The 24,617-nt window shown below is 31.1% G+C and overlaps 1 protein-coding gene across 1 annotated transcript; it reads right to left on the reverse strand.

Annotated features, from left to right (window-relative positions):
• Positions 1 to 540: 540 nt before the first annotated feature.
• Positions 541 to 21,667, reverse strand: LOC126748741 (probable E3 ubiquitin-protein ligase makorin-1). Its single transcript, XM_050458160.1, has 7 exons — positions 21,394 to 21,667; positions 21,155 to 21,303; positions 7,091 to 7,366; positions 6,530 to 6,917; positions 6,163 to 6,374; positions 5,419 to 5,692; positions 541 to 4,920 (listed from the first exon to the last, which is right to left on the reverse strand). The coding sequence occupies exons 2-7, from the start codon at positions 21,241 to 21,243 to the stop codon at positions 4,786 to 4,788; spliced, it is 1,374 nt and encodes a 457-aa protein (XP_050314117.1). The 5' UTR covers positions 21,244 to 21,303; positions 21,394 to 21,667; the 3' UTR covers positions 541 to 4,785.
• Between the last annotated feature and the right edge of the window lie 2,950 nt (positions 21,668 to 24,617).

The raw sequence follows: 24,617 nt of genomic DNA on the forward strand, positions 1-24,617 counted from the left end.
AAGTCATCATCAGCTATAAATGATTTAATAAAGCAGTTTGCCAAAAAAAGGCACGGACAGTGTATATTTAATTTAAATTATTTGGAAATATGTTGAAAAAAGTGACAGACAATTATGATGAACAAATTTCTTTTAATTTTAAATAACATTTTTTGTTCTTTTGTGAGAAATCTTTACCCCTTCATAAGGGTCTGCAAACAAATTTTTATACGGGGCCCCGCCAAGGTACGCTATGCATCTGCAAAGAAGATTCGCTTACGGTAAAATTATCACATGGACATGATGTCTCATATCTCGTAATCAAGTAATGCGAGTATCACACTCACTTGTTCAACATTTGCACTTCTACGAACCCTTGGTATAACTAAGCCGAAATAATCGCAGTCTCAAAATTTTTTCAAATGTTTTGTTCCTTAGTAAACTCAACAAATCGGTATTTTGTGAGGCATTTCACCAAATGAGCGAAATTTAAACAAGATTACGATTTTTGATTTAAAATGTAAAATGGCTTTTGGGGCACCAATAGTTTAATAAAACACGTTTTAATTATACTTTTTTATTACGTACTCCTTTTACCACCTATCACATAAATGTGGATGACAATCAACCTGTTTAAAAGAGGAATTACAACATTTATTATAATGCGTACAATTTCAAAGGAAGCATTTGATTTGGAAAAAAAACATCAAATATGTTAAAATTGTTACATTTAAAAGGTAGGTTATTCCTTAGGTTAGGTTAGGTGTTTTTTTGTGGAAAGTGTTGAGTAGGATACTGATTTGTTATTCTACTAATGAATATTTACTAAAATGTAAATAAATAGCAAAAATCAATTTTGCTATTTTTATGTGGACCTAGAGTTTGCGATTTAGATTAAAAAATAACGTATTACAACCATCAATTTGCTAACCTTTCTAAAGAAGCCTTTTTATTAATTTTCTATAACTTAATATCACAACACAAGGCTATGAAAGGAAAAGTACCTAATGCTTAATAAACCTCATAAAATGAATTATATATAAACATTAATAAAATATAAAATATCTAGCAACAATAAATACCCTTTCTTCTTTTATATGCTAAGAGCTCAGGAATAAATTTAAAATATATTTATTCTTGAATTAGGAAGTTGAATAAATTAATCTATTTTGCCACATATTCCCCTTAGGATGGTTATACAACGAAAAAAACTTATTCAGGTAAATTAAGGTGATAAAAATATTATAATATCATCATTAATCTAATGTTTGAGTTGATTAATTGACAATTAATAATAATAATAATAATAGTCCAGAATAAAATCTTTTTTTATATTGCGAGGACCGTATTTATATTGATGGCAGAAATAGCATAATATTACTCAACTATTCCATTCATGCTTTTAATTCATTCGGTACATTCAAATAATGATTTAAACAGAAATATGGAATTAATTTTCCATTCATTTCAAAGCATACTAACTGGTATTTGATGTTTCTAAGTTTTTAAGTAAGAATTTATTTCTAAACCTGAAGTTATTGCTTATTGTGTTAAATTTAAGGTTTTTCCGTTCCAGCATCTATTTTAAAGATTTTTAGAGATGTCTCAAACAATATCTTGAATTAACTAAAAGGCTCACTATCCTCCAATAATTTTAAAAGACACATATTATTTTTGACATATACCACCACATATACTAGTTACCATAACTACGTAATCGAAAAATAACAAATCACCGAAAAATCACAGATATTTTAATCAAAAAATTACATACTAATTAATTGAGTCTTTATTTTCATTCCATTTCTTTATTGATATAATTGCAAATATATGCGTTATTCACAGATGGAAATTGTTATCAAACGACTTGTAAAAAATTATGATCAAAATACCTATCTTCAGTGTTCTTAAATTTTTTAGCTAGTAAGCTTTTTTTCTAATTAGCCATCGAACAGTTGATACACATAGATATTTTGACGAAAATACAGACATTTATATTTGAAACATCTAGAGATTAGTAAGTAGGGCACATATATGAATCGTTTGAACATATATCTTTAGGATCACAAAAACATAGAAAGTACCATCGTCTAGTAAGCAAAACAAGAATTGTTTTCAAAGGACAAACAGAGCGATAGATACATAAAGTAATCCAAGTTTTATTTTAGTTGCCAGCATCGCTGTAACCAGCTGGAGCTTTAAACATCAAATTATCATAGAAATTGCTGGTAATTAATAAATAGCAACTTCACAAAAAATCCTAATATTAGTTTAGACTTGTGATAGTGGTGCTATCTAAATTAGGCCAAATGTAACGGTAGTCCACACTTTTAATATGAGTTGTAATTTTGTGAAAATAATAGATAGCAACACCAATTGTTAAAAAAAAAAACCAGTGCAAAAATGAGTGTTCAAAACAATAATATAGTATGTAAACATTAATTTGACAAAAGAATGGCTCATAAAGAATTTTGAAATACCTCTTAGCTTTTACAAACTATTTTCCCACCCAGATATTATCAGACCATCAGCTTAGTCCTAAACACACAATAGGTGCTACCGCAGTATCACAAATTTTACTTTATTTAGATGGTACTATAGATTTTAGTTTTTTAATTTCCTACCTATTATTAATCTTGTACCTTTAAATTATTAAGAATTTCTTAAACCTCTAATATCTTTCATAATTTTGTAATTGCTTAGCATATGCTGCGGGAAACTTTTAGAGCTAATTTTCCTGGTAACTGGAATGGTGTACTCGATTTTTGCACGGATGTGTCCTAATTTGAACAAAATTCCTTTGCCTTTTTTCAAACAAGCGATTTTGGTGTTGCTTTATTTTCACATCGATCTGCAAATAAAATCACGAACATTTAAACAAACTTAAAAGCAATGATATATCTTAAACACCAAGAAGAAAGATCTATAGACATATTTTAAAATATACCCAAAACACAGATTTTGTGAAACTGGATGAAGAGAATATTGGGTCCTACCTTTCCAAACCAATACGTAATAAAAAAAGGAACGAAACGAACTAAACTAATCTAAATCTAATGACTAAAAAACAAAACGAAAATGAACGTAAGCTACAGCAAACATAAAAAAACAAATGACGTTTTTGAGTTTACAACTTTTGTATTACGGAGGTTTAGTTAGGTACTTAACGCATAGCAAATTTGAAATAAAAACTAATAAATTGACAAATTTTTCCGTTAAAAACTGTAAAGTCAAAGACGTCAAAACCAACAAACGATATATTATAAGATAGATATTTAACGTAAAAAACACCTAAGTTAATTATTAAAAATACAACTAAAAAAATAAATGATTTTACTGTATGAATTTAAATAAAAGTAAAACCCAACAGCTATAACAAAACATTTTATTTTATTGTGGCACCCACTGATTTCAGTTCTATACGGGCGGTGGATAACCAAAGTAAATTCATATACACCACTTTTACATAATAAATACCTAAGTAAAGTGTATATTGCATGATTTTTTTTTTGTCGAAAAAACGCAAATTAATTCTTAGTGGCTAAGTTTTTTTATTCCTAAACACCTAATAAGTCTCATCTTAAGTCTTAATTAAAAAAATATGCCGATTTTTAAAAGCTCGGCTTTAACCAACTGTAAAACCAAAATTCTAAAACAACTGCGTTAATCTTTCGCGATTTTCGAAAAATTGATCTAATAAATCTGATAAAACATTTATTGAAATAATTTGTAGCGTGTTTAAGAATAATTTGATACATTTTTGTTAGTAATTAGAAATCTTTCAGTTTTCAAAGGAATGAGAATATTAATTATTTGCTTGAGTAAAATTTTAGATTTATAAAAGATAAATTGAAAAAGATTATACCTTGATTATTAAATACATTGTGTTAAATTTAAATCATTTTGTTTTATAACCAACGTGCTGCGTTGGACACACCGAGTACTATCAAATATTCAATAAACATTCTTGGTATAGCATGAAATGACTAAAACAACAATACTGAGTATAGGAAAGAGATGATATATATTAGGAAAAGTTTCACAACAATCTATAATGATGACCAAGTTGTAAAACCCAAAACGCTAAGCAGAAAGAAATAAAAGTTGTCGACCCAAGTCTATAAAAATATCACTTGGGTCGATTTGTATAATCTATTGTCGTCCTATTTTCCATCATTAAAGATATTTCTTTATTACTACCGACAATGAATCAATATTTGTTGGAAAAAAAACGTTAAACTCTTCGTTAAACAAATAAAAGCTAAAACTGGTACAACCAAGTTAATAAAATTGTTTCTAATATCACTCAAGCAAGTTCAACTTTAAATATATGAATAGCCTCAACTAAAGCAATTTTAATTTGCATTTTCTCTTTTAAATTAAGGCTAAGGGATACAAATTAAAAAATTATAAAACCGTAAAACTAGAATCGAACGAAAAACCTCTAAGGATTATCCACCAATCGACCCCTATATGCATACATTTGAATATAGAGTCTATAATTGGATACTATTTATTTGAAGATACAAGGTATTATGAAGAATAAACGTAAAGTTCATTAGAAATTAATTTGCTTGTCTTATTCATACACATTTGCTGCAACAAATCAACCAACAAAATAAACCTTTCTAACATAAGGGCGCATCTTTACTGTTTTTACACTCTTGTATCTCCTGCTACTTGCACAATCACTTCGGCTTATAAAATTGTTTCATGTTCATCTCTATCATACTGAAAAATATAGAAGTAGATACGTATAAAATTGCCAAAGTGAATGGGATAAACATGAAACATTATCTGCAAAGACTAATCGAGAAACAGCTCATAATCTGACCAATCTGACTCATCGGAGTCTGTGAAGAACGCAACAAGGTCTTCGATGTCGTCGGCCAGGGATTGCCAGGGGAAATCTCGTTCATCGAGAAAGTCCCACAACATCACCTATAAAAACAAACACTGTTTATATTTAATTAAATACTTATAGGTCAATAATGTATTTCCAATATAACACAGTAAGGTAAAATAATCAAGGTTATATGCATGTCAAAGCGTTTAAATGATAACTATAAACCGAAACAGCGCAAAATTGTATCTTACGTTTGACCTTCACTATGTACATTTAAATAAAAAAATATGTCATTTAAGATCAAGGACTGTAATTTTCACGGCAGATTACGCACATTTAAAGGTGAAACTACTTTTTTAAAGAGGAATCCCCACATATGATCTGCATGGGCAAACCTTAAAGATAAATCATAGATGATTATTATGTCCCAAGACTTTTGTCCTTAACCTTTACAATTTTTTTTCAATTTAAAATTAAGCTGAAGCTTATACGCAACGTAACAAAACAAAAGCAAAAAATACTCTGCCAATCTACTAGAAAGGCCTTTTGCGAATGTATTAACAGTCATTGTGATACATGGAATAAATACTCACTTGAAGTACATCAAATTCACTGTCATTACTTCTATGTCGACGCTGTCGTGGAGGTGGACCGACGTCAATCCTATTTCCATCAGCGGTGGCATGCATGTAAAAACATTTGTTGCCAAAGGGGCATTTACCATCTCCCCTTTTAAAGTATTTGCAATCCTTCCGAGATAGAGCGTTTTTATAATCCTCAATCAATTTTTCTTTGTCTTCTTTTGTATCTACCCAGTACATACTGGGGCATACGAAGTCTGATGTTACACGACACTCGGGACATGCTCTAAAAAAAATGATTTGATTAAATATCATCAATCATAAACACTTTATTTTTTTTGCCTTACTATCAACCATTTGTTTTAGTGGAGTTTCCTAAAGTTTAGAGTTAAGAGATTAAATAATACAAATTAAAGACCAAATAGACAGTATATCAGAAGAAATGATAGCATCCATTTTTAATATTTGATATTTCTGGCTGTAATGGAAGATATTTTGAACTATAAATCTATTCATTATTAAAGTTTTGACGTTTAACAGTTATGTGTAAGGTCTTTTATTGAAATTTAAAAACAGGAACATTTAAAACCAACAGTTTATGCAGATATCATGAACAATTTTACATTATTACAAATATTAAATTCCCTTGCATTGCAAGGTATTTTGCGATTAACTCTGTTGCGTTTTGATTAAATCTCTGTTTACAATATAAAATCACATAAATTATTTATTTTGAATTTATTTTGAAGTACTAACCTTATAATTTTATTTTCAAACTGTCGGGCCTGACGCCACTTTCTGATGCAAGTCAAGCAGAAACAGTGACTGCAGTTGGGCAAAATTCCGAATCTTTGTTCCCCTGAAGGTTTCTCCATAATGATCTCAAAACATACACCGCATGTTTTTTCTTTAGATCGTTGGACAGCGAAGGATAATTCCATATTTTTTTCGTGCTGCTTAATGCATTCCTAAAATAAAAAAAGATTTTTACTTGCTCAAGAATAGCCCATATAAGTATATAAAGAATAACCCAAATAAGTTTCAGGTTAATGATATTCATGAGTAAAATTATAATTATCCAACAGTAAAACTTATACTTAAAAAGCATTGACAAATAACCTACTTGTTGGTGTTTTTTCTTCTCGTCATCATTATAAGGATGTAAAACGAATCTTTCACACATATCACAAAAACCGCCATGTACGTTGGTACATGTGGCGACATTCACACATATTCCATCTTTAGTTGTGTATGGGCATAGCCTGCGCGTCTCTTTACCATCCTTTTCAAATGTTTCATTTGGATTAAGGGCTTGTGCATAACTTTTTAGTTGCATCGGGCCCCTGGGAACAAACTCTGGTGCGTCGACCCAATTCTTTTTACATACTTCAGACTCCGCGGCAAGTGCCTCTTCGTTTTCACGTTTAGTGCGGCCAAGGTCTTCAGTGGAGTCTTCCAAAGTTAAATTAATTTCTTCAAGTTGAGAAGAAGTTGAAGGCTGGTTTGCATTACTAAAAGGAATATTAATTGTAATACAAAACTTACACTTACTTACTGCGCTTATACATAGAGCTCTTAAAAGAAACCATATCAGATACTTTAAATTAATTATTCTACCAAAACTAAAACTAAACACAAATAGTTTCGTCTACAGACGAAGTAAAAATATTAAGATTAATCTTACCGTTCATTATTAATATCACATTCTGTAGTTGGTTCCTGACCACTGTTCTGCTGATTGTTTCTCACAGGCTCACTGTCATGTAAAAAACGACATTTCTCCTTATACATGCATGCACCTATTTTATGAAAATAACACGATCTCTGATTGGTTAAAACTGGTGCCTGTCCCAAAAAAAAATCAGAACCTCGTAAAAATGCTATTGGCTCCACTTCATGTCGTAATTTGTGCTCGAATTGACAGTTTGCTCCATTTGGACAAGCTCTGGATTGGAAAAAGCTGAAAAAAAATTACAATTATTTTCATTATCTGGCACTTGGCTAATACATTAAATTTTGCTAAATTTTGTAGCATAAAATTATGTAAAACCTATTTTAATACATAAAATGTACCTCACATATCAAGTGATTGTAAACATTCTTATTAAAAACCTTATATTAAGTTGTTGAAAGTTAAATCTTTTCTCTAAATTAAAATTTATAATATTTGTCTTAAAAATATTTTATTTCAGAGGAAGCCATTTTAATATTTGAAGTATCGGATTGATTGGTGTATGTTCATTACAGTTAAGAACAATTTGCATTACTTCATTTTGATTGTCACTTAGAGCAAGATATAAGTAATGAGGAACAGTCACTAAAGTGCGGTAAACTAATTATATTGTATACTAACATATCGTATACGTCCATGAGACAAGCAGTTGAAAATTGTCTCAAAAAACCTAACCTTTTTGGCAATCTTTTTACAAATATAAAATTTAATTGTTGATATAAAAGAACCGCTAAATATTTAAACTGAAGTTTTAATTAGTTAATTTTAATACTTAAACCTTGATATGCAACTTCTTTGTTTGATACCTATTAGCATACACTTGTCTGATTACTTTAGTTTTACAAAGCTATTGATACAAAGTATTTAAGTCACTCATTGCTTACCAGTAATTTTTACCTGACCTGTTTATATAAATAACGAACGTCAACGGCCCAAAAAGAACACTACCTTGTGGTACACCTATATTTTCAATTTTATTTGAAAACTTTTGTCCTATACAAACTCTATTACACGTCTTATCCAATCTATAATTTTTAATCTAGTACAAAGCTATATTACATACACCGTAAGGTTTCTTAAGTCAGTTTTGGTTCTATTGTCTATTGTCTCAAAAAAACGTTGAATATCTAAAACTAACTTTTTGTTTTCATTAAATCTTTTCGCATTTCCACACACATACTTAAAGAGCCGATTCACAAAACTAATTATTCCTAAATCCTAATTGTCCAAAATATAACAGTTTTTTGTTTCTATGCAAAGTATTGTCACAACTGTGGGCATACATGTCTCTATAATTTTACCAATGACAGGAAATATCAGTCGAAAATCTGCAGTAATCTTTGGCATTATAATCATTACACTAGTTTTTAAATCACTTGGAATTTTTCCTGTTGATAAGCACGAAATTATCCAATAACAGTAAATAAATATTTTAATAAATTTACACTAAGTACATTATGGATAGTTTTATATTGCTAAATCCAAAACCCACCTCTATACTGCATGTATCAAAATGTCTTAGATTGTTTCTTATTTCCCAGTCAACATTTTAATGTTCAAAATAGGATCAAAGTTTTATATACTTAATTTATTCCTTAAGTTAATAATCTATGAGCAGATATGTAATGGTAAAAATATTAAATGGCTTTAAATTTATAAGTTTTGAATTACTATTTACTAAGAATTAGGTCTTCAAGAAGGCAAAATCGGGAGACAGTGTTTCTAAAGAATTAAATAAAAAAATGTTATTCAGATTATTGGCTGTTAATCACATATCTTAAACTCTTTAATATTTATGCAAAAAAGGAAGTAATGGTTTTAATCATTGTATCATTAAATCCATTGCACATCTTACCCAAACTCATTTACTGAGTTTGGGTAAGATGTGCAATGCAAAAAATGAAGTATTCTGGTCATATGAATAGCCCCGCAATCCTTTGATCAAGAGGAGTTTTATTCCACACTTAGAAATTTAATTAGCTAATTCAATTTTATTAGCAAGAATTTTTAGCTTCAGGATGTAAAAATTCAAAGACTGTAAAACCTTGACCGACTCTATACAAAATTCAGGCCATGAGGCAGATGAACTGAAATTATTTTTATAACAAATAGAAAGTCCCATCACTTTGCCCTTATTGGTAGAAAAAACTCTAATTTCCACTGAAAAATATATGTTGCTGTCTAGATGCTCAGAGTATATACACAAAATTTAGGGTAGGAAAAAAAGCTTTCAGATCTTTTTATAGTAGTTTGTCAAATTTAGATTAATATTTCTTACATGATGTATTAGTTTCCATTTGCTTACAAGACATTAACTTTACAGTAAAACAGTTTATTAAAAGATAAGCATAACCTGTCTAAATTTAAAAACAAAAGTTTACTTTAAAATAACTAAAAATATGTGAATAATACTGAAAGAAAAAGACTTTATAGATATTTACTCCTAAAAGTCACAGTTTCACTCTAAGAAAATTAAAGAATTCTCACATAATAATTGCTGCATTAAATGTAATTGGGAAATAAGGAAAATTACTAGACAAGTTAAAAAAAAAAGCACTAAACAGGAACAATGCATCTGGAAAGTAAAAAAAAACTGCATTCTTAGAATTTGACACAAATTTTTAATATAAACAATACTAGTATTCCAAGATGAATCAAGCACCGTCATACAACAGGGAAATTCGGTGACAAAACCAAAAATTATTTAATCTGTACTATTGTTTTCAAATTGGTCACCAGTAAGGAATAACACCAAAAAGAATTGTATAAGTCATATTGCCATTTTAATAATAATAAATTGATTAATTCAACATTTAAAAAGTTTGAGAGGATGTTATCTGTGAGTTAAAATGGTTAACAGGATTTAAGAAAAAACATTGCTCTTAAAACTTTGAACACCACCTGAATCTTTATACAGGGTGTTCGAAAAATAGACGGAGATATTTCACTGGGTGATTCCTTGTAAAAAAATATGAGAAAATGAGAAAAATGAGAAAGAAATGCACAGTTTTCAAGATACAGGGTGATTAATATTTTTTTAAATATATTTTTTTTTATTAATTCTTCGAAACCCAAAGACCTATGATTCTTCAAGCACTGAATTGTTTCAAGGACCTCGATGGCATCTACAGGGTCGAAGAAGAATGATTGGTTCATAGCATTCCGATTAAGATACTGCAATGGATCGCCGTCACTGGGAACTGCTTCCAGTAACTTCTCAGCAATATTAGAAAAATAGTCATTGAAATCATCGGGCTCTAAGTCCGGTGCAACCAACCGCCGACGAGAAGATTAAAGTGATGAGAAAACTGAAGGCTTGTATCAAGAGTGACACCCAAATCTTTAAAAGAAAAAGTTTCTTCGGGGAATAGCGACCGATCGTGTAGTCGAAAACAATAGTATTTGTAGAACGAGAAAAAATTTAATCTCTTTAGATCATAACTTTATATTTAGATCTGTTCTAGTTCCACATCATTTCTTGCACACCAAACTACCAAGTTATTTAGATTAAATATTTAAATATTATTGTAATTTGTCACAATTATTAGGGGATATGATTATACAGCTCAATTTAAGATGATCGGCAAACAATAAAGATAGGCAGATAGTGAAGCATTCATCTACATTCATCATTAATAAAATTATTAAAAAGAATTGGACCAAGATGAGCGCCTTGAGGTACTACCAATGGAACCTCAATAGTTTTAGAAAGAAAAGTGCTAGTTTTAACAATGAGTCTACAATCAGAAAAGTAGGTTTTGAACCAAGACAATAAAGGTTCATCAATCTCAATCATTTATCCCTTACGCTACCCGATGTCACAATCGTGACTTCCTTATTTACTAGTGTTATAAGGATCAAAAAATGTTTAATCTGGGTAGAGAACCGTGCGACATGATTGTGAATAGTGTATTTTATAGGTGTGCACGCGCAAATCGTTTATTTTGCCGGGAGTGCGTTCTTGTCATAACCTGAAAAGTTTCAGATTATTTTCAACAATGGCTCGTGCAGGTAAGTTATTATTTATTTATAGAATTTAGGGGAAAAAAGAAGTGCTTAATATTTAAATAGGTATAATAAACTTCAATTAAATGTATTGTTTTAAGAGATTGAAAATATCTTTAAAATTGTTGATTCCAAGAATGGTTTTGTTATGTATATCACAATTGTGAGCCACGGGAGTTAACGTGGTTTGGTTTTAATTAAGTTGGATACAATTAATTCTTTGTAATTCCAATTGTAGCACCAAATGAAGCTGATAGCTCTTCAGATTCAGAAGATGATTTACCCCTCATACATTTCCAGACTCTCCAGTGGAAGCATGGAAACTTTAGAAGCAAGGATTTTTCTGTAAAAGAGGACTATACTCAATCCATCGTAAAAACTCCAAACGAATATTTTGCTAAATATTTGGATGATGATTTTTTTGAGTCAGCCGCAAATTTCACTTCCCAGTATTTCTTGCAACAAAATGCAAAAGAAAACAACTTTACCTCTCAAGAATTAAAGAAATTTTTCGGAATTAATGCTTTGATGGGATGTATTCATCTTCCAAGGAAACATATGTATTGGAATGGAAAATATAAGTTCCCATTAATTGATGGGGTCATGACCCGACAAAGGTTTTACATAATACGTGTAAATTTACAGTGGGACTGAAGAATTTCGTTCTTACGACATCCGACGGACTGGTATTGAATTTTGAAATCTACCAGGGCAATACTACCCCGCTAAAAGATTTAGGCTAAGTGATTTAGGCTTGGGACCCTCAATAATATTGTGTCTAGCAGAAACATTACTTCAAAATAATTACCTGTATTTTGACAGATACTTTCCAACTATTGCTTTGATGAACAAATTGATGAGTTTTAATATAGATGCAACTGCTACTATTATGTCCAACAGAGTGAAAGGGTTTGATTTTAAAAAAGACAGTTTAATGAATAGGGGAGAGTCAGAAGAAGTTGTTAGAACCGATAATAAACTTTGCATTACAAAGTGGAAAGATAATAAATCTGTTTTAATGATATCCACAGCTTTTGGAAGACACACAGCCGGAAACTGAGGTGCAAAGATGGAATAAAACAGAAAAAAACGTTCAGGCATAGCATGCCCAGCTGTTGTTAAATCATACAACAAAAACATGGGTGGTGTAGATGTTTGCGACCAAATGATGGAATACTATCGATCTTTCTTTCGAACCCGGAAATGGACTCTTAAAGCCATCCTACATTTGTTCGACTTAGCAATAGTAAACATCTGGATGAAGTATCAAAGGGATTGTTATAGTCAAAACCTGCGAAGCAAAGATATTATGGATCTTTTGGAATTTAGACCTAATCTTGGGGAATATCTGATTGCCGGTACTAAGAAGCATGGATTGGAGGAAACAGAATGCCAAGAAAATATAGAGGAAGAGACTAGCGTTGAAGGAAATGAACTAAAAAAGAGAAGAATGCCTTCCAGTTTGCCCTGTGCAGACAAACACTTTGATGGTTTTGAACACTGGCCAAAGAATGAAGAAATGAAGAACCCAGTTAAATGCAGGTTAGAAGGGTGCAAAAGTCGGTGCAGAATGGGTTGCCGAAAATGTAATGTTTTTCTTTGTTTAACCAAAGATAAAAACTGTTTTATTTCATTCCAAACAAAGTAATAAATTTTGTTTCACAACTGTGCTTTTCTAATGTTGGCTCCCTAGACACGCAATTGTGTACTCCCTAAATCCCTCCCTTAACCCTTTCGAATATTTTTTAAAATAATTTTCCGTACCTTTTGACCCAACTTTATTGGCGTAAAATATATATAAACCCCAAACTCAATTTTTTTTATCTCGGTACTGTAAGGGTTATAGTTAATACAACAAAATATTCTGGAGTATTCTGTCGAACGCCATAGAGAAATCAATTTAGAAATTTTACCCACTTGATATCCCTTCTCCCAGGCATCCAACAAGAAGTCCACCTGAGTAAGAAGATTCAACTGCGTAGATTTGCCAGGTCTAAAGCCAAACTGCCGATTAATATTAATTACCAGGGATTTAAGGGGGGGTGATAATGTCACATACCAAGCTTTCAAATACTTTGACCACTTCACTGAGTATACTGATGAGAGGATAATTAGTAGCAGAGGTTTTGTCACCTGATTTATGTATAGGTTTTATGAAGCTCTCTTACCAGTAGTCCGGGAACACTCCACTTTTCTCAGACAAGGGGGAGATTGTAGATGTGGTACAAGGGTCTGGAGAGATAAAAGCTACATTTTTTTTTAGAAATAAAGTAGGAACACCATTTGGTCCAGAACCCTTGTTAATATCAAAGGATGAGAGTTTAGTAAATATATCTGCTATTTAAAAGCGTTTTGTTAAATATATTTTAATGTAGTATCTTTATTGTATAGAGAGACAAATAGTTTACAATAGCAATTTACACCACCAGGTATAATTTTTTTTCTACCTATCTAAGAAGGTGTGCATCATGTCAGTGTAAAATTAACATAACAAAAAAGGTATAAAAACCTGGACTTTCTTGTATTTTTGTATTATTTGTAATTTTTTTTCCTGACGTGTCTACATGACATTTTGTTATTTATCATGAATAAAGAATTGAATTGACTATTACTGTCCATGAATACCTCTAATCATATTACGTTTTAATCAAATTGTTAAACGGTAAAATACTTACAATACACAAAATAATATTAAATAAAAAACAAAAAATACATTAATCTGCGCAAGTTAATTCATACACTAATAGACATACTCACATACACTAAATAAATATAACTAAATGACAGTTTCATTTAAATTTGTCATCATATACTCTTGAATAGAATAAAAAGCCTTTATTTGCAGTTACAACTTTAGATCCCTTTTCATATCTTTATTAAATTTTTGCATAAAGTTCATTGTGAGTTTATTCTAGGCAGCCAAAATACCATGTACCACATTTCTCTTCACAAATGTAAAATTTCATATGTATGTTTTCAGGTTGTTCTCATAAATGGTATTATGTGTATGTTGCTCTTTTAGATCTTCAAAAAAGATTGCATTATACAGTATAAAAGGAATACATTCATAAATATAAATACAGTAAAAGTTTAAGCATTATGTTAAAAAAAAAATACAAAATCTTTTTGCATTTATGAGAGTTGAAGTCTGTTCCTAGTGATTTATTATGAAATTAGCTAATTTTGTTAATTTTTGAATGTCTATGTTTCAAATTTATAATGTTTAAATTATCTCTTAACTCTGACAACAAACACAACTAAATTATTTGAATCACTATTGTGAGAAAGCAGATAAATATATCCCATACATCTGCAGCTATTTTCAGATGAGATAATAAAACCGCTTTGTACAAAACTGCGAGAAAATGTAATGGGGAACAAAAGCTTATGTTTGCTTAAAATGAATATATTGACTTTCTCAAAAAAGTACAAACTTATGAAAAAACATATGAAAAAACAATATTATAGTTCTTCTGGTACCAAGTCACCATCTACAGTGGACCACAAAAAATCCTTTAACACAAGCTCTATGATGCGCCTAGCTATAATTATACATAGAAACGATTTATCGCAAATGTCAAAAATGTTCAATAACGGATTTATCGGGGTGAAATAAGTAATTCATTTGTAAACTTCTAGACTACTAGAAGTAATTTATTCTAATCACCACTTTATTTAATACTATTTTATAACTTTTTTGATTCAAACAAATTTACCAAATATAATTAAATTGCTCAACAGGAAATATTTTAGTGTGTCAACAAGGGCATCTTATAATAAAAAATCAGACCTCGTTTCCAATGTTAATGAAGTCATTATTTTAAAATGTCAAGAGTTATGCAGGTTTGTCTTATCTGATCTTTTTGTAGTGAAAAAATTGGAAAAAAATATACCATCATAAGACACAAAATTTTAGGATTTAAACTGGTTTGAGTATTAAAAACTATTAAGTTTCATTAATACTAACAGGTGTGTGTCAGGAAAAAAAAAGCATACCTTAACTCTAAATTTAAATCAAATCAAAAGAATTTTGGAAAAAGTTGAATCATTTTAAAAAGTAATCCAGCCTCAGAGCCATCTGAGTACAGTTCTTCTAAAAATCTCTGAAGAATTTGGTAATTACTTTATTAGCTCTATCCCAACCAGCAGGAATGAAAACACCTAAGGAACATTATTGATACTAGGTATGCTTATCAATCAATTTTAAACAGTATCAAATTGGGCTGTACTGGCTCAGATAATATAAGTCTAAATCTGCAAACTTTAATTTTACTGCAGCTCATTGATGTTTTTACTTTTATAATTAAAGAATGCCTTTCAATTGCTTAATTTCCTAATCAATGTGCTAATATAATTTAATATTAGCATTATATATAAGATTATTCTCACTACCATTTCATAGCACTAATTATGCATCCCACTCCCCTACTGAATGGACACTTAAATTTATTAACTCTAATGAGGTGGAAATATTGGCATTACTTTACCTAGTTTTAAGAGGCAAATTAAAAGTTTAATTTAATTTCAGTGTTCAAAGATCTATTAGTGTCATCAAGTAATATTATTATTATTATTTCTATTATTATTACTATTTTTTGTTATTTCCATAACCTAGTTGTTATAATATAAATTAGTGAATTACTATTGATTAATGTTGGATCTTAATTAATAGTAAATGATTTGATATATTTGTATTTATTGTTAAAGTTATTCAAATATTGGGCTAATATGGATTGTTATTTGTTATTGTTTTTATAGTTTATATTACTTGTTGGAATGTAGCAACATATCATATTGACTGTATTATTTTTGTTAGGGAGTGTTAAATTGGGTGTTAGGCTAAAATATTATTTTGTATTTGAATTTTTTTATTTTGTAATGGGGTTGATCCCATAAATAAAGAATAAAGAATAATTTCTATTCAAAAAAACTAATTGTACAATGTTGCCAAAATTTTGGAAGAATGTATTTAAATTGCAATTAAATCAATTCATACATAAGTACAACGTTTCAACATCTATATAGTCAGGTTTTCAAGCCAATCATAGCATGACTACAACACTCGCTAAGGTTACAAATGATATTTTTAAGGCTAGCCCTAAAGGATTAAATGTTTAATTTTACTTGATTCTAGCAGGCTTTTGACACCCATCAGTACAGACATTCTATTGCATAAGAAATTAAAATTTGATGCTTCTGTAAACTTTTTTAATAATTTTCAAAGCATTTTTTAATAACACAAAGTATTAGATTATATTATGATTAGAGTTCAGACAGTGTCCTTACAATATCACCACATCAAATCAAGGGCTTTTGAACAGTGCAATGCCCCAGGTTTTTGTTCTGGGGCCTGTTTTGTTCTTTTTGTATGTAAATGACTTCAATCTAGCCATGTAGAATCCCATTTACATTATGGAATATGCTTTTGGGGCTGTTGTTCTAAACAGCTGATGCAAACAGTATTTATCATGCAAAAAAACCAATTAGGTACATGACTAAAGCCAAACTGAGGGACTCATGTAATACACTCTTTATTGCAAATAACATTTTCACATTACCACCTTTGCTTATATTCCAAACAGTGCCACTGATATATAAAAAATTTATGCCACTAGGCAAACTTATAGGCATTACTTGTTTCCAGAATCTCCCAGATGCTTGATTCCATCATTTAAACAAAACATCAATTAGACTGTTAACATTCTGCAATAATGCTGTTAACATTAGAGAGATTTCCAATGAAAGAAAATTTAAGAGAGAAGTTACCAAATTGTTTGTTGTGAGAGCTTATTACAGTATTCAAGAATATTTTAATGAAAGATTTTAATATGATTATTCTGACTTTTTAACTGCCCTTTTATGTGTTAATGACATACTGTTGCCAACAAATTTCAATGTTTAGTATGGCCTTAATCAAGATTTTATTGACACTATATATTTTTAAAAAATTCATAAACCAACATTGTTTACATTCACCAGAGCAAATGTAAACAAGCATTTAGTAATGTCAATTATATGGCCACTTATGCTTAATATAAGTTTAGTTAAAGATAATAATTGTCTAACAAAAGAGTTTTTAATTTTTTTTTCATTTAATGTAGAATTGCAAATATAGTTAAAAGATTACACTATTGGATGATTCATACAAATGTTTTGATACTTTTTGGGCATCATTACAATAGTTAGTAACCTAAGAATAATCATACAAGATGTATAATCAAGGACTTTATATATATATATATATATATATATATATATATATATATATATATATATATATATATACAAGTACAAATTAAGAGATATATACATATATATCTCTTAATAAGATCATTTTTAAAAGCTAGAATACAGGAATTATCTCAGGAGCTGAAACAGTGTGCTGGAGGCAACTGATGTTAACCAGGCATATCCAATATTTACCTACATCTTGACTGAAAAACCAAACCTAGTCTTTCCTAGTAAGACTATTAAAAATATAACCTGCAGAACAAACAAATGGATAACAACAGGTTTAAAGAAAGCTTGCAGAAATAACATGGTACTATATCAAAACCCAATTTCAGGGCAAGTAACACTAGAATTTTATAAAAAATATATTGAGATCTTAAAAAGCCTTAAAGAAGCCAAAAGAATGATAATTCAATAATTTATTGAAGCTTCTGATAATAATACTAAAGCAACTTGGACATTGGTATAAAAAATAACTCATCCAAACTGTAAAGAGAAAAATCTTTCTGATTATCTTTCAAATAAATCTCAAAAAATCCATTTTGAATTAAATAAATGATTTTTTTATTAATGTATGCCTGGATATTACAGATGAGGGGTAAACAGATTACTCAAGAGCACCAATTAATCAGGCTATTAAATTTTTATGGAACCTGTAATACAAAAAAGTTATTAGAACAATAAAATTTCCAAAAAACAAAGAGATCGGTAGTACATGATAACATTCCTTGTTATGTTAAAACGTTTCAATTTAAAGCCCTCATATTCGACATATTGAGATCTACCAATCAAGTAAGAATGAAATAAATTAAATAATCTCTCTGAAAAAAACATACTGAGTTAATTTAAGCAGCAAAATATAGTGATCTATCCGATCAAAGGCTTTTTGAGAATCGGTATAAATAACATTGACATCAAGTGATTCACAGATGTGGCTAGACAGACAGGATAAGTTAGTAACATAAGATCTCCCCCTCAGATTTTTTAATATCTGATTATGTTCCTATATCAAATTTTGGCTAGGCAAACAATTGAAACAATTTTTTGTAATATTGATAAGTATGATAATCTTCTGTTAGAGAATGTTTTTGAATTCTCTTTTTCTTTTTGTAAGCGTTTAAATTTATATATTCTTTGTGTTTATAGGCCAACAACAGGAGATATTGCTATGTTTCTGAACAAACTTGATTCTCTTTTATCCCAGTTGTCCCTACACTCTAAGGTTATAATAATAATAATAATAATAATAATAATAATAATAATAATAATAATAATAACTCAAAACTCAAACTCAAAAATGCTTTATTATCAATATGAACATAGAAGTTGTAGACAAAGCCAATAGACTGTACATTAAATGAATAAAAACGAGAAACTAATTTAAAATAAAATAAAATTATATAAAATATAAAAATAAAACTTTGAAAAAAACTTAAATGCTAGTAATAAGCCTTTATTTCCAACAGGCAACTTGCCCAATAACAGGAAACAGTTGCAAAACAATGAAAAATATAGTTAAAAAAAAAAACACACAAACAAACCTAAAAGAATGAAAAGAAAAGAAAAAAAGTAAAGTCACAATCTCAAAAGCTATCCAAAAAATTAGAACAAATAACTATTAATATGATATAAAAACCCAATTATAAAAGTTTGACAAGATAATCACATATTCAACAAAATTAAATTAAATTAACTGCCAACTATACCTACCAACTATAACTCAAACACATGAGTCTTAATCCCAAGAGTAATGATCCACCAAGATATCGACAATCACATGAATCGGTGAGAAATTTATATCACACATGTGACAGATCCAATTAAATATAGCGCATATTGTACATAGCGGCGATTTCAACAGGATGTTAGTATGAGGCCTTGGCAGAAAGAATGTTAGGGGATGTCTAGCATTAAGCCTAGGCACCCATGAAACATACACCAGAAAGAAGTACAGAACTATCAATAAATCCATTCAGTAACCCATGCAGGAATTTTACAGAGAAGATCATTCTTTTGAGATGTAATGGATGTAGATTGAAGCGTTCCAATAGTTGCCGATGATCAAACCCTTTAACTGGATATATGGCATCCTGCACGAAGGCCAAAAACTTAGCAAATCTACGCTGAACAGATTCAAGGAGACCAACATGATTCTGATAGAGCGGGTTCCATATAATGCAGCCAAACTCCAGTTTTGATCTCACAAAGCAACAGAAAAGCAGCCTTAATGTAGGTTCCACAGAAAAACTCTGAGAACTTCTAATTATGAGTGGAACAAATGTAAATTCAGAGTCAATTTACTCTAATCTACTCAAAATAGTATCATTAATAAAGTAATAAAAATTTAAGGGTGTTTTTGATCTAGAGTAACTGACCACACTACATTTAGCCGCATTCAAGCCTAACCTGTTAACAGAGCACCATACCTCTAATGTATTTAGGCAGTTCTGAAGAAAAACACAATCCCCTAAACCATATACATTTAAATATAGCTTCAAATCATTGGCAAAAGCCAGCCTATGACAAGTGAGTGACTCAATCAAGTCATTTATAAAAAAAGCTAAACAGGAGTGGACCCAGGTTTGAGCCCTGTGGCACACGCAACATTACGTTAAAAAGTTTTGATTTAAAGCCCTCATATTCAACATATTGAGATCTACCAATCAAGTAGGAATTAAATAAATTAAGAAGGCTTTTTGGGAGTCGGTATAAATAACATCGACTTGAGTTTTAACATCAAGTGATTCACAGATGTGGCTAGACAGACAGGATAAGTTAGTAACACAAGATCGCCCCCTAAAAAACCCATGCTGGTCTACAGAGATGAGTTCTTTTGAGTGACGAAATAGCCTTGTGAACATGAGTTTGGAGTCTGTATATTAACCCTTTACACTCGAGGGCTCCATAGCGGAGCTCTGGAGTTTAAAGAATAATTTTAAATGGCTTCACTCCGGAGCCCTCAAGTGTAAAGGGTTAATATACAGACTCCAACTGCATGTTCACATATGCTTTTTTTGCTAAGTTTTCATATAAAAACATTTAATAATGAATGGATTCACGTACCTATCCTGTTTTTTAGAATAACTTGAAAAATAAAGTCTTGTTTAAGTACATAGATTATTTAGAAAGATTTATTTACATGTACAATCTAACTGGCATAAAACTTTGAAAAATACACAGCTACCATATTTTTAAGTCTTAAATTTCAATCGTCATTTTCTCGAAACCTACATTTTGGCAGGTACAGTCTTTGTCATAAGAATGGCAGTTATAACTGTATAACTATGATTTAATAAAACTGATTTGATTTGAATCTTGATTCGTCTTACTATATTTGTTTTTTTTATGACTTATATGTATTCTGGTATAGAAGTCGTTTTCATATTTCCCGATTTCATATTTTGTTATTTCATATTACTTTGATGTAAAAATAAAGACATATTATTACTAAAAAACAAAGAAATTCAAAAGCTAAACATAAAAACAAAACCGCAGTGGGGGGGGGGGAGTTTAGCCAAAATCAGAATGGGATTTTTGGCGGGAACACCCCGATTTCCGCGGGAGATTTGGGGGACCCGGTATTTGGCGGGAGCGGATATTTGGAGAGCAGCTATATAAAAGAGAATTATACATCCACGGATCGAAAGCCTAATTATTATTGTAAACGGGCGAGTCGTGGTTATTGGGGCAAAAATATTACTATATTTATTTCAAAATGCAAAGCCAAGAAATAAAGATCAATTGCCAAATATTGAATATGCATTATTTGAAAGCACTTACCAAAGACAGTATTTGCGGTACTGTGAGGGCCTAGCTTCGCTAACAGATAGGCTAAAGGGATAATGTCTACCGAAATCGCGGTCCGCCATTTTTAGGAAAAAAACTACTTCTTCAGGACAAACTTATGGCTGCATGCTATTTTGTCGAATCTGCAAAAAAAAATTATTATTAAGGACCGGTTGAGCTATATTATGTAAGAAAACATTAAGCTGAAAAATAAATATCACTTAATAACTTACATTCGGATAATCGTATGCAATGACCTAAAGTGCAGCCACAACAAGACAATTGAAGACAACGACAACCGTCACTACCACTCAGCCAACCACTGCCATTGCAATCAAATGCTCGAATCGCTTGGTTGAGTACACGGTGCATCCGCATCCGCCGTAAATCATAGAGGGCTAAACTTCACAGGGACAAGAAATGCTCCTCATGTCGGAAAAAAAGCATCACATTAACTTTATGGAATTAGGCACTCCTTTGGACGCATTAAGTCTTGATGAATTATTTCATTGACAGTATAGTTTTCTCTCTACCATCTATCAATCAAATAGGTCAAATAATAGAGAGATTTTGCACCTCTTAAACTCGATTCAGACGCAGCCAATGATTAGTGGAGTAAATAAATTTAGTGAAGTGACTCTAATGTCCACACTAATAGAGTTATTTATTTATTTATTTATTCATGCCAAAAAGTACAAACTCTTACACAAGTCGAAATACAGAAAAAAAGTATTACAATTAAAATTACAATAATAAAACTCATGCAGTAACTATATAATACCATAAGATAATCCACAACTAAAGGAAAAATACATCAAGGATTAAGCGTTAAGCAAGTAAAACCAACAAATGCAAAGCAGCTTTAACAGAAATACAATATAAATGTGAAAAACACAATGCTCCTAAAAAGCCACAGTAGAGTGAAGAAATTCCTCAAATGAGTAAAAAGGGTTGTTAATTAAGAAATCGTTAACTTTGAAGTGGCAGAACCCTGAGGCTGGCAGAGCATTAAAAAGTTTTATTCCATATTGCGAAACCCCAGTTCTTGATCTGGAGACTCGATGGAATGGTGGAATTAAGGAGTCATTATCCGGTGGGTATCAGCATATGTTGCATAGTCAGTCACATTTTCCCTAACATATAATAGGCACACTTGAATAAATGCACAGGGTAGAGTGAAAATGTTCAATTTCCTGAAGTGGTATTTACAATACTCTCTGTAGCCCAAACGAGCAATCACCCTCATATATTTTCTTTGCAATGCAAATATCTTAGACATGTGTACCGAGTACCCCTAGCTGATAAGACAGTATGTCATTATAGAATGAAAATAGCTGAATTAAGCAATCGAGAGTGCGTCCAATGAGTGTGTTTATTGAGACAGAGCCTTTACTGTTACATTCGAGAGATGCGGGAAAGAATCAAGATATCGAAGAGAAAAAATAGTCTGCTGGGTTTTGGTTTCGTTGAAAAAAAATCTGTTTGAAACAGCCCAGTCTTTCAAGTTTGCACATGACTCTTGAGATATGTGAGAAATATTCGCTGCACCAGCATCAACAATTAAAGAAGTTGTGTCAGTTAGTAGAGTTAGCTTTATTCTGGTAATTAGCACTACTGCTCACACGTATTTAGTAGCTTAGTAGAGTGGTGAAACAAAATCATATTCGATCAATATTTATCATCGTTCACCCATAAATATCCACTGCTGGACATAGGTCTCCATCAGTCCTTTCCATCTGTCCCTATTTTGTGCATCCTGCATCCAATTGCTGCTAATATGCTTCAGATTATCAGTCATCAGGTACGTGGGCAGCCTCTACTCCGGAAAGCTTCTGGCCTTGGACTCCACAACCTTTTCGTCCAAACGTCTTTTCCATCTGTAATAGTTTGGCAACGTGCCTTGCCCAATTGCATTTTATAGTAGAAATATTTTTTATAGCACTATAGAACAGGGACACGTCATAACGTATTTTTTCATTTTTGATTTGATCTCTAAGAAAGACACCTGAAATCCGGCTGCTGATCCTCTGAGTTACGCGGATCTTATCTACAACTTTTCTTGTAAGTTCAATGTTTCTGCGTCATAAGTAAGAACAGGTAGCATACATTGATTAAATCGTTTTATTTTGAGGTATACGGATAATAAATGTATGGTTTAGTTTACCAAAGGCTGCCCAGGTCAATCTAGGCGACCGGAAATCTCACAAGTTCGGTTAAGCTGATGAGGAAAATTTTTTATCTTCCCGTCGGACCCCATTGGAGTTAAGACGGTAACGGCCAGCAGTTCCAAGTTTTCGTTAGTGTTGTTGAATGTTCAATTTGTTCGTAATAAAACGAGTGAACTTTCTTTACTTTACATGTACTTAATGATCCTAATATTGTAGTTCTTACTGAACATTGGCTTAAAAGGAACGAATTGGTGAACTTTCATAATTATGTAGTTATTTCTAGCTTTTGTAGGACTGAATTATTTCATGGAGTCTGGATTCTGTCGTCTATTGCTTGAAATCCCTTGCTCCTCCACTGTTCTACTGACAGGTGATTTAAATGTAAATTATAATGAGGAGAGCTCTATTGAAGCACTAATACTACGTAGCTTAAAATGCATGTTGAATCTCCGACTCGCGTTACTCAGTTCTCATCCAGCACTATTGACTATATGTATTATGTGTAATATGTGTAATTCGAGTTATATTTTTCAGTCAGCTTTCTTCGTTTATTTAAGACCTCTTTGGGATGTTGGCTTAGATTTAGACCGGATAACATTTCTTTTCTGTTTCTTTTAGTACATGTCTGTACATTGCTGTCGCTTGAAATGCTTTCTACATTTTGTAAAGGTCTGGCTAGTGTATCTTCATATTAATCCTTGTTCTCTGGGAGACTCAATTTCTTTTTTCGTGTTTTTAGGATCATCTGGGTTCTTTCTATTTTTGACTATTGTATTAGTGTCTAGTGTATCGGTTGTTTGTCTGCAACTTGTCTTCGTTCTGCCCACCTAGTGCGGTAGAAGAATGTATGTTCAGCAGTATCAGTGCCGCAACAATAAGAGCATTTCTCTCTTTGATTTAAGTTAAAGCACTTTAGGTAAGCTTGGAAGAGTCCATGGCCAGTGAGTAGCTGCGTCAGGTGAAACTCTCCTTCATCGTGTTTCCTTTCAAGGTCTTATGTTGGGCATTAGCCTTTTTTCGAACATGCTGTACGATTATCGTGATCGTACTCTTTTTCTACTGGGATATTAGTCCTTCATTGGCTATATTTCTGGCCTCTTTTCCTTCTCTATCTATTCCCGTCCTCTATTTTGCTAGCAAGTCTATTGGAGGAGTTCTTGCTACTACCATTGCACATTGTTGATGTTGTACCCTCGAAATATTCCAACTCAAAACAACCAATGTTGACTTTTTAACAATGTTTTTGATATGGTTTGGGAAGATAAAGTTTTTATCTCCTTTTCTCTAGT

Source organism: Anthonomus grandis, chromosome 22 (genome assembly GCF_022605725.1).
Source record: "Anthonomus grandis grandis chromosome 22, icAntGran1.3, whole genome shotgun sequence".
Lineage (NCBI taxonomy): Eukaryota > Metazoa > Arthropoda > Insecta > Coleoptera > Curculionidae > Anthonomus > Anthonomus grandis.

Bases quoted from the DNA above. Each gene is read 5' to 3' on its own strand.
- LOC126748741 (XM_050458160.1), bottom strand. From the start codon at position 21,243: ATGGCGGACCGCGATTTCGGTAGACATTATCCCTTTAGCCTATCTGTT. The intron at 7,367-21,154 runs GTAAGTGCTTTC...ATTTTTTTTCAG, and splicing joins TACCGCAAATACTGTCTTTG to CTTTTTCCAATCCAGAGCTT. The intron at 5,693-6,162 runs GTTAGTACTTCA...CATTTTTTTTAG, and splicing joins TTTGAAAATAAAATTATAAG to AGCATGTCCCGAGTGTCGTG.